The 19,271-nt window shown below is 40.9% G+C and overlaps 1 protein-coding gene across 1 annotated transcript; it reads right to left on the reverse strand.

Moving 5' to 3' along the window:
* Positions 1-4,412: 4,412 nt before the first annotated feature.
* On the reverse strand, positions 4,413-19,187 carry JHY (junctional cadherin complex regulator). Its single transcript, XM_062608814.1, has 9 exons — positions 19,103-19,187; positions 18,048-18,132; positions 15,573-16,053; positions 9,764-10,376; positions 9,518-9,535; positions 9,089-9,351; positions 7,146-7,226; positions 6,072-6,197; positions 4,413-4,821 (listed from the first exon to the last, which is right to left on the reverse strand). The coding sequence occupies exons 1-9, from the start codon at positions 19,185-19,187 to the stop codon at positions 4,606-4,608; spliced, it is 1,968 nt and encodes a 655-aa protein (XP_062464798.1). The 3' UTR covers positions 4,413-4,605.
* Positions 19,188-19,271: the final 84 nt, after the last annotated feature.

A 19,271-nucleotide genomic window follows, 5' to 3' on the forward strand; every position in this document is an offset into this window, starting at 1 on the left:
CACGTCCAGGAACAAGGTCTGCAGCACAGAGTGCCCCAATGCAGGCAGTGCTGCAGACGATAGTGAATGAGGTCAGGACAGGTAAACCCCACAGGTACCCTCACCTCAGTCCCTGGGCAGGGCTGGGTTCATGGGACCCCTTTATCAGTGGGGTTTCTCTGAGACACAGAGGTGTGACAAAGATCCCATTCCCCTTTCTGCCACCAGCATTATCACACTCAGGATGTGCCAGGACTATGAAGAAGGGTCAGAATATGACTCAGATAACACTTAAGTCTGCTGCCTCTCCCCTGCCGCTACGGGAACTTTCTCCTTCACAAAGAATTTATGCTGGTCAACGAAATCAAATCAAATCCACCCTCTCTTCCCCTCTCTGTCTGTCCAGGCACCTTGGCTAACATTTAAGATTCCAATTATGTTTGAAATGAAAGCCACTGATGGCTAGCAACCTCAGCGACAAGTGCATACAGAATGTGAACCATGCAACCTGAGGAAAGGACACTGCCGTGGTATGCACTGAGTCTTGCAGTTAATGGGAGAAGGCTTTGGGAACAGGCTGCTTATCCCATCAAGTTTGATGCAAACAAGGGCAAATGAGACAGGGAAGAAAACAGCCCCTACCTGAGACATCTCCTCCCTTTAGAATAAGTGAAATGTGGTTTTATTCATCCAGTGACGAGTGCTGACTTTCTCCTGCTTTCCCCAAGAAGCTTAAGGAGTAGGGGAGATTGTTTAGAGCTCTTTTATATTTATGTGTGTGGGGGAAATGCTGAGTAGAAGTAGCTTGCAGGAAATCTTGGTGGATTTCCTATTTTTCAAGAATTTTCATCAAAATCCTTACGTTTTCTTTTTCCAAATGGAAGTGTTTCCTGTTAATTAATTTGAACAGCCGAGTGGTTAATGGTTGCTGTTGATTTCATTAAAGAAAATCACAAAACGCTGCATAAAATAATTCTATGAACCTTGGCTCTCTGTTTTGATTTTGAGCGTTTTCCCGTCTGCTGCCCTTAACATCACTGACTTTCATGGGACTTTAAAGCACTGCTGACCACTCAATTGCTTTCCTAAAAAGACTCTCTGTTCTCTGGTGTGGTGTATCTTGTTGGATCTGCTTTGACTGCTGGAACAAACCCTTCAGTGCTCCTATGACACACAGAAAGCTAGCCCTATGGTGCTACCTGCAGCTGCCCGCTCTGCTCTCCTGATTATGCAAAGCTCTTGCTGAGCTGCTGGGTGCTTCTTTAGCATCTGCTCTATCCAGGTTTTGGGCTCAGCATCACTTCTGTTCAGAGCAGGCTCTTCTGTAAGGCAGGCTGCTGTAACTCACCCTCACCAGCTGTCACCAGTGGAGGTTCACTGCCTGTCTCCATCACTGTGGTTTTGTCCACCTAGAACTCTTTCTCACACCACACAGGCAGTCAGCAGAGCTGGTCCTTTCTTCACATGCCTGCTTCTTCTCATGCAAAGGGCACTTAGGTTTGGACAACATGCAAAAATAATGATAATTAAAAAAGGCATATTCTTTCTGCTATTGTAATTTAATGCAGAACTGGTTCCTGGTGCTAATGATCAAATGCTTGGCTCATTGGCTGTTTGGACATTCCAGCTTGTTCATGCCTATTTGAAGGATTCAATGACTGCAGAAGTTAGACATCATTTTGTCTAGTTTACAGTCCTCATCTTTGCCAGTGTGTGTTTAGAGATGTAATGATGGAACATGGTTGATTTAATGTTTTTAACTGTTCAACTAATATGCTTCTGTCAGTCAGCAGCCTATAAGCCAGACTTTCATACCTTTTGTGAGATGATGGTGGGAAGCCAACGTCAGTTACCTCTGAAAGAAATGTGATGGTGGTTTCATTGCAGCAGCACTGCTCCTAAGTAGAATTTAAGGTGGTTTCAGCTTCTATCCTTCCTGAACCTAAAATACCAAGAAGTGGCAGTAGAAAGAGCCTGCCAAGTACATGTTGAGTTCTACTGGGTGGCGTACACAATTCCTGCCCCTGTGAAGGCAGCCTGTGCTCACGGTAACACTGTGATAGCTGGAGCCGTGGGACTACATCAGGCAGGTTCTACTCCAGCTCAATCTCTCCCTGAATACTTAATGCAAAATTCAAGGCCTATTTCTTATTTAAATTCCTTGCCTTCCTAATTTGAAAGACATTAAGTTTTGGCCTTTGCTTTTAAGCAGATGGATGCTCATCATTTACTTGTATGGTCCCTTTTTGTGCCACCGTATCTGTTAGGTGCCGGGAAAATTTGCATTAGTATTGAGGCAGATCAAAAGATTTTCTTTCCACATATGCTGCAAATAATGTCCCTTTTTTTTTTTTTATCACAATCTGTGTTCATAGAAAAAACCTATAACACCCCCCCCCCCCCCCCGGATGCAGCATCATATACGTGGCTTCTAGTTAGCATGGGTTTAGTATGTGAATGTTTCCTAAAAGTTCATTGTCTATTAAAGCCCCCCAAATGGAGCACACCACCCACCTGGAAAGATCACCCTCATTTCTGGGAGCTCTAAGAGGTAGTCGGATGACAGATAGGGAGGAAGGTGATCAATTAAGACATTAAGCATTTTGCACCACATGGACACATCTGCATGTCAGCCAAATAATAAGGCCATCAGCTCATTTTCAGAGGGCTGTTGCCTACTTCAACTCAATCCTCAGATCAAAGAGGAAATGTCTGCTTGCATTTTCTAATCAGAAAAGGGATGCTAATTTAGGTTCCTTAATGTGTGGTGATAAGAGACTTCTTCAATTAACTGAATTCTATAGCTCAGAAAATAAAAAAAAAGGGGGATACAAAGGGAGTCAGGCTGGAAAGGCAGAAGTTCTCATTAAATCAAAGGTCCAATATTCATTACCTCCAGCATCTGGGGCTAAACACTAAACATGGAGATCATCAAAGGGGGTTTAATGGGTTAAATTGAGAATATAATCTAATTAAAATATTAGATACGAGTAAATAGCTCTTTGATATTCATCTGAAGGTTTCATTAAAATAGGTACTTGAGGTTTGTATTAAGGGGGGATTATCACTTTTAAGCAGAAACAACAAGTTGAGGTTCCCTAATAAGAAATGCTTCAAAGTGTAACCATTTGGTTTAAAATATAAAAGTAGAAAAGCAGCAACTGGCAGAGCATGGTACCATTTACCCAGCCTCGCTTGATGGATCAGACCACAGGCATGCACGGTCTACAGCAAGGGGGCAAGTGATGTTCCCAAAGGCGAGCAGAAAGCAGGCTGAGGCAGAGGACAGTTTTGTTCCAGAAGATGCCGTGGCCATTTGGAGGTGTCTGTTGCTGCACTTCCATATGCTTCTTCCACCAGATTTCCCCCCAAAGCTTATGTATGTGACAAACTTGTGCCTGCAAAATCTAATGGTCCCTGGGGTGGGTCAGGCGGGCTTTAAGGAAAGGAACATGTCCTTTTCCCATCATGGAGAGACACAGTATATTGATCACTTTGACTGGAGATGCTAACACACTTTCAGGAGGGCTGAGGCATCCTGAGGACTATAGGATCTAGATGAATTCCCCCCAGGACTCTCTAAAATGAAAGGTATATGTAAGACTTTTCCAGCAATATATTTCATACCTCCAATGCCTTGACTTCACTGTACAACTACTGTAAAATCATCTTTCTGGTGAGACATCCAGCCCCTGTTAACCCAGCAATGTGTTAAGTCTTAATGCATTTCTAGCTTTTACCTTTAACTAAAAGTACATCTAGAAAGAGAGAAAGCCATTTCATAGATATTCCCTCTTTTATTCCCCATCTTTCCTTTCCATTGTGAGCCTCCTTCAGGGAGACCCAAACCTTTTTTTCCCCTCAAAGACTAATTCTCTTTCCTCCCATTCAAAAGGGGACCTAATAAATTGGATAAAGCAATTACATGTAATCACGAGGTGGTTGGGTTTTTTTTTGTGTGTGTGTTTGCACTTTTTCTTTCCCTTTTAACTGGCCTATTTGCTAAGATTTTAGTGCGTTTTCTCCAAAATTCCCTTGCTGTGTGTTCTAATCACATTTCACATGTTGACTTAATTCATCATTTACTAAGTTAAAGAAATGGAAGCATCATAAGCAACCCATCTGTTTGTTGTTATTTTGATAGATTTTAATCTGTTAAAAGCCGTTTCCTCTCAAACATGTAGCTCTCAATTATCCTTAGTTACTCAGTGTATTTTCCAACTGCTTCTGGCTAATAACAGATTGTCTGCATCATCAGCCAGGGCTTGTTTTGAATTCTTTTGCCCCAGATGAAGCTTCAAAATCTGGGTCTTGATGTGACAGCTATTCACTAACAGATAACAGAGTAACAGTTGAGTAATGAGTATTGTGCCATTACCCACTGCCATGTTTGGTGCACTTCAAGAACAGAAACATTGCTGGTAGTAAAATCATCAAGTGAAACTGATGTTTATTGGTAATGCTTTGTAGGTATGCCCATATGCTTGAAATGCCTAAAAATGCTCCAGCTGTGACAAGCCAACAGGTGATTAGTCTGAAAGAACAGAATGGGAAATCATACGTGATGCTCAGAGCTCATAACTAAATGGTTAAGACAGCTTAGCCTTGAAGATGTCCCGAGTAATTTCAAAGATATGATTTTAAGATATGAAGGTTTTTGAAAGCAGCTACAACTTGCTTCTCCTTCTGGTGTCTGTCCTGCAAAGTTTCCAAGGATGCAATCTGAGGCAGAATGCCTCCTTTTAAAGTCTGTGGCAGAGCTCTTTCTTCCTTCACCTTTTCAGCTGATTGTTTTGTTGTGAAAGTCTTTGGTCTAGGAATCTTCTTAGCATATTCCAGTGCCTAAAACCAGGAAAATTGGGATAATTAATCAAGAGAAAACCTGACCAATACTTCCAAGAAAAGGTAGATATTTCTGCATTGAGTTAAATCTAGTTCTCCTAATTCCCAGTCTTGTTTCTGACAGTGTTCAATACTAGATGTTTCAGTAGCTCCTGCAAGAAACCTCTGGAGTGGGCAAATCACCACCTCAGGGTGATTTGCTTTCTGACACCACTGGAGAGCACCTTAAATACTGAAGCAGTGTTTTTTCTTCCAAACAGATACCTATAAGAGGGTCAAATAGCACAGAATGATGCATGGAACCGGAAGGCAGAGGGAATGGGAACAGTACTACAAAAATCCTGAAACCGGGAGCACCCTGGTTTAACCTGGGACCCCCAAAACCCACATAAGTGGTTTATGTGAGGCTTGGAAATAAATGCAAGTAACTTAGTGATTAAACTGATATTAAATGCCAAAACTTGTTTCCTGGACCCTGCAGTTCTCCTTCATCACTGTGGAGGAATAGCTGTTAGCATGCAGGTGAGCTCCTGCAGAACTGATGGATATATACTATTTCCAGAGCTTTATTATTTCCTGCAATATAGAAAAGGTGCTGCCTTTGCTTGTTTACGTGTGCCACTGTCATGTAGTCAGTCGTTGCTCATTTGGGCTATTTTTGAAGGCAGGTGAAGGCTAAAGCGATGTTGTAGGGGCTTGAAAAATAAGACCAATTACTGTAGCTATGCAACTGAAGTGAAAAGAGTTTGTGAGTGAGACTGACAGGCAGGTGGATAATAGACTAACAAGAGGATATCTGTGGTCCATTAGAAGAGTGCACTCTGCAGTAGTGAGGCCTCTACTGCTGATGTGAAGCAGAGCATGTGCTGCACTGGGTAATGCTCCTAGGAGGGTCCCACTCGCCTTTGCTCCCACCCTTTCCCCAGGAAACCATCACTAGCTGTTTAAGCCACGTTGAGTGCTGGTAGCTGGATGGAGTACTGCTCTTTTGCCATTTGGTACACCCTCACGAAGAGCAAGGCAGGTGCATGGACTGAAGGCTGCCGCTGGCAAAGAAATCAGCAACTGCATCTACAGCCATAACAGAATAGATGAGCACTTACCAGGATCCCGTAAGTCCTTAGAGTTGTTAAAAGGAAGATCAAAATGGAGAAACCATGTTAGCCTACAGTGAGTTAAATTTATGCTTTTTCTTTATGCATAGGCCAGAATCTCTCCCTGCATGCATTTTAAAGGGACTCTGTTCTTACCTTCTGTCTTGACACTGAAGTTACGACCTGGGGTTTTGTAGGTAACCTCTGAACTGAAGCAATGCTTCTCATGTTGCGTTCCTTAATCTGCTTTGCATATTCCTTTTGTTGCTTCAACTTCTCTTTCTGACAAAGGCAAAAAGTGCATGGTTAATGATGTATCTCCCTGGATCCATCAATGAGACACTTTCCCACTGGAGACTTCCATTTACACCTCTGTTGCTGTTTAACCTGGCTATGCTATTGATCATTTCTCAGCAGAACACAACAGGAAGCCCTGATAAATGGCACAGCTTTCTTAGTCACTTTTTGTTTTTAAGAGCTTTTCCTTGGACCATATTGAGGATAGAGCTCAAGAGAATTGCGACAGGTTTAAACATTCTTTATTTTGAATGTTTATCTGTTCACTTCTAAAATGGCTGTGCTAATTTCTGACAGCTTTTGCAATGACTTTTGCAAGGAAGAAGAAGAAAATACAGGGGCAATTACTCCAAAGGGATGATCATTTTACCATTGTTCCTTCCTACTGTACAATGTCTCTATAAAGAATGCCATATAAAGCACCTCTTGTTACATTAATAGCATCTCAAGGCATGCAGGATGGAGTTTGCAGCACCTTAGATGTACAGCTGCTACCAGACCCTCATTACCAGCAGGAAACAGGCCAAGAGATACCAATTGCTCAGGTACTTCTCCTGAACAATCTGTTTCCATTTCAACAGGGTAACGCACATCCAGCTATTTCATTCTTGTCTTAACTTCTTTTACTTCCACTTTGGAGGTTAGGCAAACCTTCTACATTAATGAGACTGCAATTAAGCCACATGAGTGTATAACTTACTCGTGCAATTAGCCCTGGTGAATCTTGTCAACTACTCGCTGTTTCTGGCACTACAAAATTAAAGGGTCAAAATGATCCACAACACAGTTGTCTTTCCTCCTACCCAATCTCCCTTCAAGATCTCAAGCTAGACCTACAGTCAAGGACATAAAGTCCTTCTCAGCAGAGATTTCTTTGCCATTCTCCTCTCTTTGCACAACTGAAAAGCGGATCATACAATAGGGACTGCTTACTTTCTCTTTGATTGCCTCGTAGTCAGGTCCAAGGCCTCCAAGCTTCACATTCAGATTTATGTAGGCTTTTGTGGTACATGGCTAAAAAACAAAGAGCAGTGGTAGGTTTTCCATGATATGGTTTCACAGGGAGCATAATTCAAGCAAGGCTTGTAGTGGACATCCAAGATAAGAGCAGGATGCAACTTGTAGTCTCAGTCTTACCTCTGGCGTGTCTCATTTTAAGGATTGTAAATGACCAAAATGATTGAGTTAATTGCACAAGTCAAATTACACTGTATTTCCTTTGAATCTAGGTGGGTAATTGCCAATTATCCAAATCAAAAAGCAATAGTTTCTGAGTCAAAAAGGTGATCTTTTATGAGCTTTATTTTTAAACAGCTTGAAGTGACTCATTTGACTGTTATTAGAATGAAACTGCCAAGAAACTGTTACAAAGAAAAGCAGATAAAAGTACCCAATTTGGGTAACAATAATTAGGCAATTGTTATTAGGGATAGTAACCTTGCTTTGTTCTCAAGACTGCAATGGGAAATCGTTCACTGGGAGTTGAAATATACATGCCTTGCACCACAACAAAAGCTTTACAAGTGCATAGGGAAGACTGAAGGTGAGTGATGAGTGATGCCATTTCAGTACTTCATGACACTACTATAAGGACCCCAGTACTTCTATAATCTTTTTAATCTCTTCCAAATATGCTAGATTAACCTTTAGAAGTGGACTGAAAACTTGTCAGTGGAAACTCATTGTGACCAGCTCTGTAGTAACTTCAATCCCAGAGTAATGCAGAAACAGCAAGAAATCTATGTGCAAATAAAACGTGCATTTCTTCGAAGGGCACGTTCAAGTTTAACTCAGCTGCAGAGATGCACTATTTGATGCTGTTTTTTGTGTCTATTATCCCTATTCTTTTGTGATACATTTACACATAACTTCTAAGTGTTAATGAATTAGCTGTCTACAAACAAATCAGGGTTTCCTCACTTCATGCAGTCAGCATGAATTCATTTGTTCATTAGGAAAAGCTGGATATTTCTGTGAGCAGAAGCAGTCTTACTCTTGTAGCATTCCCCACATACAAAGCGTGAGAAAGCTACTGAAAATACAGGACAGAAACAATGGTTTGAAGTGGGGGGAACAGCAAGGGAAGGAAATCTGCCCTTCAGTTACTATCATAATCCAGCTAATTCTTCTCAAAAGCATTCAAGCAGCAATACACAAACTGCCTCCTAGATGAGACACATGAGTAATTATTCCAGCTTAGTTTGTCTGCCCTGAGACTTGGGGCTAACTTCTTAAACATTTAATTTGTCATGGACACAGGGGTATCTTTATGCTGTTCCACTGTGTCTGTGTTAACTGGTTGCTGAATGAAACTGGACACGCAGAAAAGACAAAAGGAACCAAGTTTTAATAAGGACCAAAATGGAATCATCAGGAGACTTGTAATAATGTTTATGCTGTTAGCTTTACAAATCCTCTAAGTTTGTTGTTGTTCACTTTGATTCCCTTGGAAACCAGGAGATCTGAGTTGGATAGCAAATGAGCGTGACCAGGATAATGGTTCGCTCAGATCTGAGGGCTGGCTACCTGCTGCTTTATATAAATAGCTTTATTCTAAATCATTTTATCACTGGATAACTTAAAGGACAAACACTGCTCTGTGTGTTCTTAGAGCTAATCAAGACTGAAAGTGACATAGGGAGAGGTGGTGGTAAACTGCTTTGCTCTTTAGACTAAAATGATTGTAGTGTCTGTTTCCACCTTTGTTCCTTGGGTTTTAGTGTTCTGGGCAAGGCAGTGTCTGTCAGTGTGCTTTCTGTAACATGAACTATTTCTCAGACCCCATTCCTTTTAAGGTTTTTGGATTATTAAGGAAACAAATCAATCAGAGGGGAAATAGAACTGTAAAGCCATCCAATCCACACCTATTTGCTTACCTTCTTGCTGACTTTGGGCTTGTTTTGCTTTTCCATCTGCATGAGATATTCTTCTGAGTAGCTCTGGGTTGTTTTCACTTGATTTCCTTTAACACTCTCTGGATCTGCCTCTGAAACAGTTTCTAGCTGTGGGTTTATGGGTGGAAGTAGGCTGAAGAAGTGCCTGTCAGCTAAGCGGGCTTCTGTCAAAGGAGTCTCTTCTTGGTGATATCGCTCCATCGTTGGTGCAAACTGGGATGTTGTACAAGGGGCTTTTGGTGAACTGTGAATAGAAGGTTGAGGCAGCTTAAAAAATAAAGAAGGGGATGAATAAGAACCTTTATCTTATATAGCAGGTAGCTCAACAAGCAATCTGTACGTGGAATGATCCTTGTATTCTGGGAACATGATGGTGGAAAGATGGGTATTCCATAACGACTGATGGTGCCTAATGGGATGACAAGACATCTTTTGACAAGCGCATGTAGGGATAGGAAGAGGGGCAATGGCTTTAAACTGACATAAAGGAGATTTAAATTAGACATTAGGAGGAAGTTCTTCCCTGGGTGGATGGCACATGATTTTATACTTTGGCCTTTAAAACATTTACTTGTCCATTTCTATGTTTTCTGGACATCATAGTGTTATGATATTACTGTTTCAACACTTACATCCTTACCCTAAACTACTGATAACAGTTCTGATACCTTTTATCCACACAAATGTGTCTTTTGCAACCCTGAAGCGACTCTTGATCCTTCACCAGTTCTTGAAAATTGGCATTAAAAGTAGATGAAATATTCCTCTGATTTGGATGTCCTTGACTATTGGTACTGTTATCTCTTGCAAAGAGCTGCACAGTGGCATGGTTGTGTAGATGTTGCTGGCCTCGTGGAAATCCATTTGGACAATTAGGCTGATATTTCCAGTTCTCCTTGCTGGTATAGGCTGGAGATATAGCCTCTGCTGGGTTAAATGTATGTGATTTTGAATGAAAAGGATAGCTAACGGTGGTAAAATCCTGCTTGACAAGATGTCTTGAACTCAGGGAATTATTGAAGCAAGTATCTGAATTTGCTGCTGTATTAGCGTCAGGGCCAACAGGAGGACTTGGATGCAGCGTGCTGCTGTCGCCTTGCTCCACTGCCTGTGTGGGAGAGGTCTGAGATCCTGGTATTTGGCTGTGCCAAGGCCTCAGTTCTGCTGGTCTTCCTGGCTGTTGCTGGCTGTCATTCCTTGGGATAGCTCTCCCTTTGAGTCTCTGGTTGGATTTTGTGTTATTTCTCTGGTAGGACTTCAGTGGGTGAATCTAAAACATGTTAACAGAAGCAGGGTGATTTTCAGTGGTTGCTATTTTATATGTTCATTGAGACCAACAATATACAAGCGTACTGGTAAATTTCCCTGTCACAATACCTTTCATGTAGCTGTATCTTAAACCTCATCAAAATTAACTGATTACATGCTGTTTTGACTGGATTATATCATGTTCTATGGTTTTCATTCAAGACAACATTCTTATTTATAACAGACTGATGTCAGTGATTGAAATGATTTCATTTCTAAACCAAAACCTCCTCCCTGCACTGTATCCTGCAAAACATTAGCCAAATGATAGGAAACAACACAAGAATTTAAACGCACCAGGACTACTGTTTAGAGCTAAACTGACATACTCTAAACCTGGAGTTTAAGATTTGTCATGTTCCAATTACAGCATCAGGTGTTGCTCGTTTTGAGGAAAGACATGGCTTTCCTTCTAGGGAATATACAAATCCATTCTGAGTCCATTTAATCTTTGTCAGCTCTAAAATCCTCCGTTTCATCCTCCTGTCTCTCTCTAGGGTTCTTTTGTTAGCAGCACTTGCAATCACTCCATAGCATATGCACTCAGAGTAACTACTTAATGGTAGTATTAAATCCACATACGGACCACAGTGTTTTGGTGAAAGCCAAAAAAAGCACTGGGGAATCTTGACTCCTGGTGCCAGGATGATGATTTGTTATCTCGACCTCTGCTATATCGATTAATGTTCTGGCATATTGTGCCCTAGTCAAAAGCATCAACTGCTGCCAAACTGGGACCAGGCCAATGTTTTCTCATTTAAACAGAATGAGCAGCCCTGTAAAATACCCTCCTCATTCTCAAATACCACATATAAAGCACGTCTCTCTCAGTGGACAACAGCATAAAATCATGTTTGTTCTTCATAGAATTGCAGCTTCCAGTCTTAGGGGAATTTAAGCAGTCTGCCTGATTCACTTCAAACACTTGTAATACAAAGACAGTAACTAGGTTTTCCAATAATAATCCCAGTTGGCTTGAATTTCTGGTTCTGGTTTTTCATCAATGATGATAACCTGGTCTCTTCTATTGCTCCAAAAACTACTCCACGCATTGGTTTGAAAGCATAAGGCATATCTATAGACCTATGCATACAGAGGAGGTCAGTACAACTTTGCCTACAGATAACATTTTCCATTTTATGGTAACTTCTTTATGGTCATGAGGATTTTAGGGGACAATTAATATAGCAGTAGTTAAGTTCTAGCTCAGAATCCTCATGAGCCATCACAGACAGGTACCAGTTTGTGCGTCTATATTATTATCAACCAAATAATGTTGTAAACAGGTAAGATTCTTTGGGCTCAGGATTTCTTGGAATTTGAGCTCTATTTTGACTTTAAATAATTCAATATATAAAGCAGCATATACATTAGATTTTGGTGATTGCCTAATGACACATATCTAAGGATTTATTGTCAATAATTGATACTTTGAATTTAATCATATTACAGCTTTAAATATTCAAACTTCAATGCTTCTATGTGTATATTATCATGTTACGTCAAAACAGAACCTTGAGATGCTGTGCTTTCAGGTACCATTTGTCTTCAGGCTCGATTTTCACAGTCTGGAATGGTAGGACCCTCTTAACTGGTTCCTCATCAACAACTTTAGGATCTGTAACCTGAAAAAACAAGAATGTTTATGGCCACAGCCCAACCAGTTGAAAGGATTTAAAAGTCTTGGAGAAAGAATGAGAAATAATTTGTCTCCTATTAAAGACAAAATGGTAAAGTTAGGCAGTATAGAATAGAAAAGAAGAAAATGAAAGGCAGAAAGGGAAAAAATGGAAGCAAAAACCCAATTAACAGTGATGTGGTAGTAGGAAATGTTCCTTCTACTTCTAAAAAGAAGAGAAAAATACGACTGCAGGGAGTATGAGCACAGAAGCCTACATGTAACTATCAAAATTCTGGGCTTCTCCATTTATAAGAGATGATGGAAAGATGGGTGGATGTTCCTAGCAACAGAAAAGCGACCAGACAATCATCATGGACCAAGCAATCAAGATATTGATGGACGGTATATGTCATAGCAAGGTCTTGAGCAATATTCATGCATAAAAAGATGACAAAACATAGTAATGTAGGAAGAAAAGTGCAAGGAGTAGCTGCACAAATGGAACATCTAATACACATAGCCTGGCAACGGTATCAAACAGCCTGTGCACAATAGCAAGCCTATAAACAAGATGGATACCTTCACGTGGCCACAGTGGTGACAGCACAATGGCTGGAAATTAAATCTGAGCTATTTTGGAGGGTGGCTGCTGGCACTACAGATTTCAAAGGCAAGCAATACCCTTGTAAATACAGCCATAATGAAAGTTTTTGCTGAAAGCATCCAACATTTGACTCCAATCTATAAAATTTCAGGAAAAACAATTGTTTTTTTTTTTTCATTTATTATTTTTTTATTTGTACCTGTGTTGTCTCAAACCATCCTGCTAACTACTATAGCAGGTATGACCTCAGTTTACTGTGCAATCTCATCATAAAGTGTCTACAGCTAACTATGTGCTGGACTCCTGCTTGTGGTAGGAGTACCTACGCGTGGCTGTAGAGTGACACTGGCTAACACGGGAGAACTTGCACTGAGAACATATCTGTGGCCAAGAGACTTCTTAAGTGAAATCATAGTGGTGAAATCAGTGTGAAGGAAGCGGGGAGGCTGAGTCTCTCATCTTTGGGGGTGAGAGATTAGGACAACAAGGAGAAGGTATTTAGGGTTTATTGCTGAGTTTTCTTGTTGCTCCAAATGGCAATGTGGATTCTGTTAGTCGTGAGCAGAAAAGTTCACAAATTAAAAGTTACCACACCGCTTCCCTGAACCTGGGCATAGATGCAGTAAGATGCAGGCAGTAAGATGTTTTTTGGTGGAACCAACTGACTCACTGGACTGATAGTTTACTAGGCAGGTAAAGCATACTTCTACATTATCTCTTTGAAAGAGGAACAGGACACAACCTCTGCCAGCATTTTTTGTGAACTATTCTATTAATACCAATCAAATTGAGAAAATGATCAAATGAAATTGCATTTTGAGAATCATAAGCTGTGTAATGCCTATTCTGTTAAATTGAGGCCCATAATTGCTTCTCTACTGAAAAGATACAACAAAGACAGCAATCATGGCATGTCATTATCCCAGACTAGAAAACCAGCCTTTGCAGTGAGGACTTCAAAGGCTTGTGGTTCTCGAATTGCATTTGGCTGCTATTGTTGAAGCGCAGGCAATCTTGATTAGGTGTTTACACTGAGGTAAGGCGCAGTGCACAGAGAGTCTGAGTGCCTTGGTCTAGAGCCATTAAAAAATTGTACATTATGTTCCTTGCTTTGAAGTAAGGGGCTTGTAGGTAGGAAAGCAACTCATATTGAGTACAGCTGAGCTAGATTGGGCCACTGCTTCTCTCTCTTTCTCTCTCCCTCTCTCTCTCAAAGAAACTCATCATCAGGTTCTTAAAGAATCAGGCAACACTGCAAAGAACTTGATGCTTTATAAAATGCTGTATGAATTAGTAAATACACAGATCAACACACATTTATGGTATGTTTTGGTACATGCAGCCTGCTGTCTGTACGCACAGGGATTACAGCTGTAATTCTAGCAAGAATGAGGGTGCAATGTTATGTCAGTTGAAGAAAGATGCATGCAAAGTACTTATTGCATTGTAAACACTATTTTTGCTCTGGTCAACAAGATGCTTCCATTTGGCCTTTTTTCACCCCTTCCAACAGGATGGAGCAATGGTTGTCTCAGTTAAGAATGAGAAGTAAGTACTTTTTCCTATGCCTATCCACAGCAATTACAACAGTAGCTGACAGTAGGTGGTGATGCTGTTGTGGGTGTAAGAAGAAAAGAAACACATCTTTCTACATGCGTGCTGCCTGGCTCCTGCTGTGTCACAGCTCTGCTGACCCTGCGGCTACTTCACCAAGGTAATCTTAGAATATAGCCCTGATTTTAACATACTTCTTTCTCCTATTACGTATCTTTGAACAGTGTCTACACAATCGAGCCCTGATCCCTGGCTCCGATACTTACATAGAAATCATTTTCAGAATTCCCCAAATAGTAAACATAATCATATCAACACAGCTTTAATCAGCATCAATCTGCACTAATTATTTTTACCATCCTCCAAATTATAACTGAAAAAAACCCAAGTGCTCTTAATAGCTCTGCTAGAAAAAAGCTTGTCCACCCTAACGCTCATTGTAATGTAGTCGGCAGATGCCCTCTAATGTTGTGTCAACTGTTCATTAGCCTTGGAAAGCAGCAGTGTCACTTGAAGCAGGAAGTCTCTGTAGTTTTGCAAGCTAAGATATGCTACAACTAACTCGTGGAGTGATTCAGTGACTCCCACCTTCCCATTATGCATAATAAGTAGCAAGTAAAAGCAACAAACTCATGTATAATCGTTCATTAGGAACTGTAATTACATTTCCACTTAATCCTTAATAGAAGTTGTCTGACATTTTGCAGTCAATCATAAGAAAGCTAGGCTCTTCAAGTCTAAGTACTGTACATGACTTGTACCTGCTGACTGATTTCAAATATAAGGCTTGGCTTGGCTGAGAAAGCAAGTAAGGGGTTGTCTGACCACCCAGATCCAGCACATATTGAATATTCCTGCGTATGTGATCCTAAATGACAGTGATAAGCAAGAATGTGCATAGCCTTTGAAAGCAGTGTGACCACAGAGTTTTTTTCTGGTTCTTAAACTCATCTGTAACTTCACATACACTTTTTTGTTATGATCAATGTGGGTGGAAAGAGCTTCTTAAGCCAAATGGAGACATCAAGGTTTCCTACTGCAACCCTAACCATCCTATGATTCTGCTATTCTGCGATTTCTCTAATATCAAGATCAAAAAGTAGTGACAGATCACCTCTGCAACATGCTTCATGGTCAAGAATATATGTATCTTAAGCAGGCTTGTACCAAGGCCATCACTGGCGTCGTGAGTAACCGAGGATTTGTCGATTATTCCACTCAGGATAAGCAAGAGCCTCACTGGAAGTCGTAAGTTATGAGTTGCACGATAGGTTGTGAATCTACTTAATTCCCCTATAAACCTGATCATGCAGCTATTCTCCTTTACACTAGACAGTCCTCCGTTTATACCAATTATAAACCATGTAAAAGTTACCTACCTGCTTTTGAAGAACTTCTTGCCTTCTGGTGTGTAACTGAAGGTAGGAATCAATCTCTGAACGTAATCCTAAAGTCCGTTTGTTTCTTGCCACAAAGTCTTTTTTCGCTTTTTGTGGTCGATCTTCTTGGATCCGAGGAGGAAAAGCACTTCCATGTATCCTGGAACTACCTTCACAGTGATGGTTTTCTGCAGGTTCCTTCCCTTTGGCATGTAGCCTAAAGGGTTCGTTGCTGACCACAACATTTGGCTCATGAAAGCTTAGTAGTTTTGTACCAAATTCTAACAACGAACCCTGTGACTTTACCTCCTGTTGATTCTTTTCTTCTGGGGAGCCATTGGAATGGAGGTAAAATGGATCTTGTGTAAAGTCCATACTGATTCCTTCAGCAATGTGACGTAGCTCAGACAACTCTGCTACATCCTTTGTGTTCTTCCAATTAGAATTGTATTGGGCTGAAATACGTGTCCACATACTGCTGCTTCCTATGTAAAAAAGAAGCACAGATTTATTTATGTATATATTGTTATCAATTCTGTATTATTTCAGGGTGCAATTTGAGCCAACAAATGTCCTGCAAATATGGTCAGATGAATTCTTTCGGTGCATACAGCATGGTAGGTTCTGGGAGGAGGTTAGAACAGTTCTATCCAAAAATTCTTCAGCAGAAAACTAGGTAGGACCTCCTCTTCAGTTTGGATTTTCAGTGTCAGTGAATGATAAATTGGCCCAACATTCACATCGCAGTAGAATACAATCTTTATCCTAAATTCAGCACAAATAAATTAGAGAATCAGCTAAAAGATGAAATGACATTGTGCTGCTTCTGATGTTTCCTTTAAAATGATGTAGCCTTCAAAAGAATGAGTATCTGTTGCTCATTCTTCAAGGGCTCTGCTGTGTGAAATAAAAGTGATATTTATGATCTATTATTTATTACTTATAAGATTATTATTACTTATTATTTATAAAAGTGATATATTCCTGATGAAATCCCTCTGTCCAATGTCAGTTTGAGACTTTCTAAGCAGCAACAGCCTCCAGCTCCAGGTTTTTATTCTATTCTGACTCCTATAAAACATCACTATGTTTCAATAAGAAAACTCCCTATGAAAGACTTAAAGTAACTTCTCATTTAAAAGCAGGCTGTAATTGAGATAAATATCCATACAAATTGGCTTCCAGAAGATGTGCAGGCAGTGGCAGGAGTAAGGAGCATGGGAGGGAAAGAGCTTCTAACACTGTTTTTTTCCTTAACTGGACCTGCTGTGTAGCCCTGGTTTCTTGGGCACTGACTAATGGTGAGCCCTTCAGAGTGATGTTTATAGGCACTGAAACCTGGTTGACTCTTTAGACCCTGTTAAAAGAAATGTCCTGACCTGCTGGATTTTCCAAACCGTGGCATAGTTAATGATGCTCACATTTCCATAAATCATTAATTCATCCTTTCTGAATTAGTTACATGCTTATGCCCATATTTCAAGTGGCTTCTAATAATACAACAATCTGTTTCTCTATCAATGCTTTTCATTTCAGGCAAGCATTAGCGCTGTGGTATACTCTAAACTGGAGATTGGATGGTTTACACTGGTGAAAACATTCTTATTCCTAGTTGTCATACACCACAGGTAAAGAGAAATAGGTGAGCATATTTTGAAATGAGTACAGAAGTATGTGATATAATTGCAAGGATTCAAGTAACAGTATAATGCTAAAGAGTTCTATTGTGCTGAAATGTGTGCACAGCAGCTCAATTGTATTATGCAGGCCAGGTCACCGCACGGGAACAAAACGAGTGTGAAGAGCTCCTTCATCTCTAATCATCTGCACACAAAAAGTGCACCTTTTATTCCTCCCCCCAAGTTGATATAAAGGTTAGATGGACTCTGTACTCATGAACAAAAGTGTTGTATGTAGACAACAGATGCAGCGGTTCCTCTTCAAATTCCGAGGTTAGTAATGGATGTAGAGAGGGGGTTTCATATGTATATGCTGTGATATTTGCTCCAGTTAATGGACTGTATTTGAGTACTTACTAGGCTAAGTTCAAACAAAATAAAATCAAATTTCCATTTAATGAAGAGCCTCACATTCAGCATAGTATTCAGTCAAAAAAATTACTAAAAATTAGAGCATCTTTCTAGCACAATTAACATCATTTGCACTCACAATAAAATATTCAATAACTGGCCATTTTGCCTGTTGAGGAGGTGAATAAAAGCATGCTATTAATCATTTAGCCTTCATTTGTTTGCCATTTTATTTTAAGTAGACAATTAAATTGAAACTACGCATCATTATTACTTCGGGTTTAATTTAACCCCTTTAAACTTGAGAATTATTCCCAATTTATTCAGTGTTAAACATTTTATGCATAGGACTGCAAATTGCATTTTATTTGATGTACCGAGTGAGCGTTTTCTAAACAATGTTTAAAGGTGACAGTAGCCCTGGAAATGTTCATTTTGGATTTACACAGCTATAAGGACAAAATGCACTTGTGCAACCCACCAATTTTTGCCTAAGAGGAAGTGGCTCAGTTTGCTCAGCACGGGTCTTTCTATATGGAAAGAAAAGAGGATGTGTTGGTGCTGGTTCTTGATTTCTTTATTGGCAAAGGCTGACAAAGCCTGCTGGGTGCTCTGGAAGGCAGAAAGGAGACTCTCATTTGTTGCTCTAAGTTAACAAGGACCCTATACAGCAAATGCATCACCTCTTGCTATAAAATCTGCCTTAAACTATTAGTGGTAACAAAGCTAATTGAGTATAAATAGCTTATGAAAAAAAGAGAGCAAAACAACACAATTTTAGTTGAAAAATAGAGGCAAAAGGCATTTTACATGTTCTTATTTGACTTTACACCATCTCTGACATGAAAGCTATCCGCAAGGAAGTGTGTGACAGCAAAACCACATTTTCTTCTTAAATTAGGAAGATGGCTTCTTTTCATTTGGTTGCATTTAGATGTTTCCAAGTTGTCTGCCCCTCCTGACACTTAGAAGACACCGAGTGGGAACGCGTATGTGACACTGCCACAGCGAGTGGCAGTGATTTGAGAGGAAATATACACTAGTTGGTTTCAGTGCATAAGTGGGATGTACACGGATGGGACCTATCCCTTCAAAGCTACAGGGTGAGCTTTGCTTTAGTACGTGGGCATCTGTTAAGATATGGAAATGCAGAATATGATTTCTAACTTTTCAGGGTGTTTATCACACCAGTTTACCCTCCGGAGGCCTTTTACACCTGGGTGGACACCCTGTACCCACTGCTCCCATCATGGAGCAGAGATGGGAGGTGGCACACACTCTGCAGCCCGAAGAGGAAAGCCCAGCACCAGCAAAGAACCTTCTGTTTGAACCACCTTTCAGCGCGCAGCATCCACAGCCTGTCCTGAGCCCTCCCCCTGGTGCTCTCTCCAGCCTGAAGGCAGGCCTGCAGCGCCCCCCCCCCCCCCCCCCCCCCCCCCCCCCGAGGCCTTGCCCCCCCAAGTTCCCTCACCCTAATACCCATCTCCCCAGTCCCATTACCCTTACAGGGCTCAGCTCTGCCCGAGGGCGCTGTCCCTAAGCGCGGCCCGTTGCCGACCGCCCCGTCGCGTCTCGCCGTTGCCATGGCCACGCCGGAGGACGCGCAGCATCCACCAATAGCGAGGGCGGAGGAGGGGGGAGCCGCAGGACAAAGCCACTTTAAAGTGAT

This window comes from Pezoporus occidentalis, unplaced genomic scaffold (genome assembly GCF_034315485.1).
Source record: "Pezoporus occidentalis ecotype Australia unplaced genomic scaffold, CSIRO_AGI_Poc_V1 ctg130, whole genome shotgun sequence".
NCBI classification, from domain to species: Eukaryota; Metazoa; Chordata; class Aves; order Psittaciformes; family Psittacidae; genus Pezoporus; species Pezoporus occidentalis.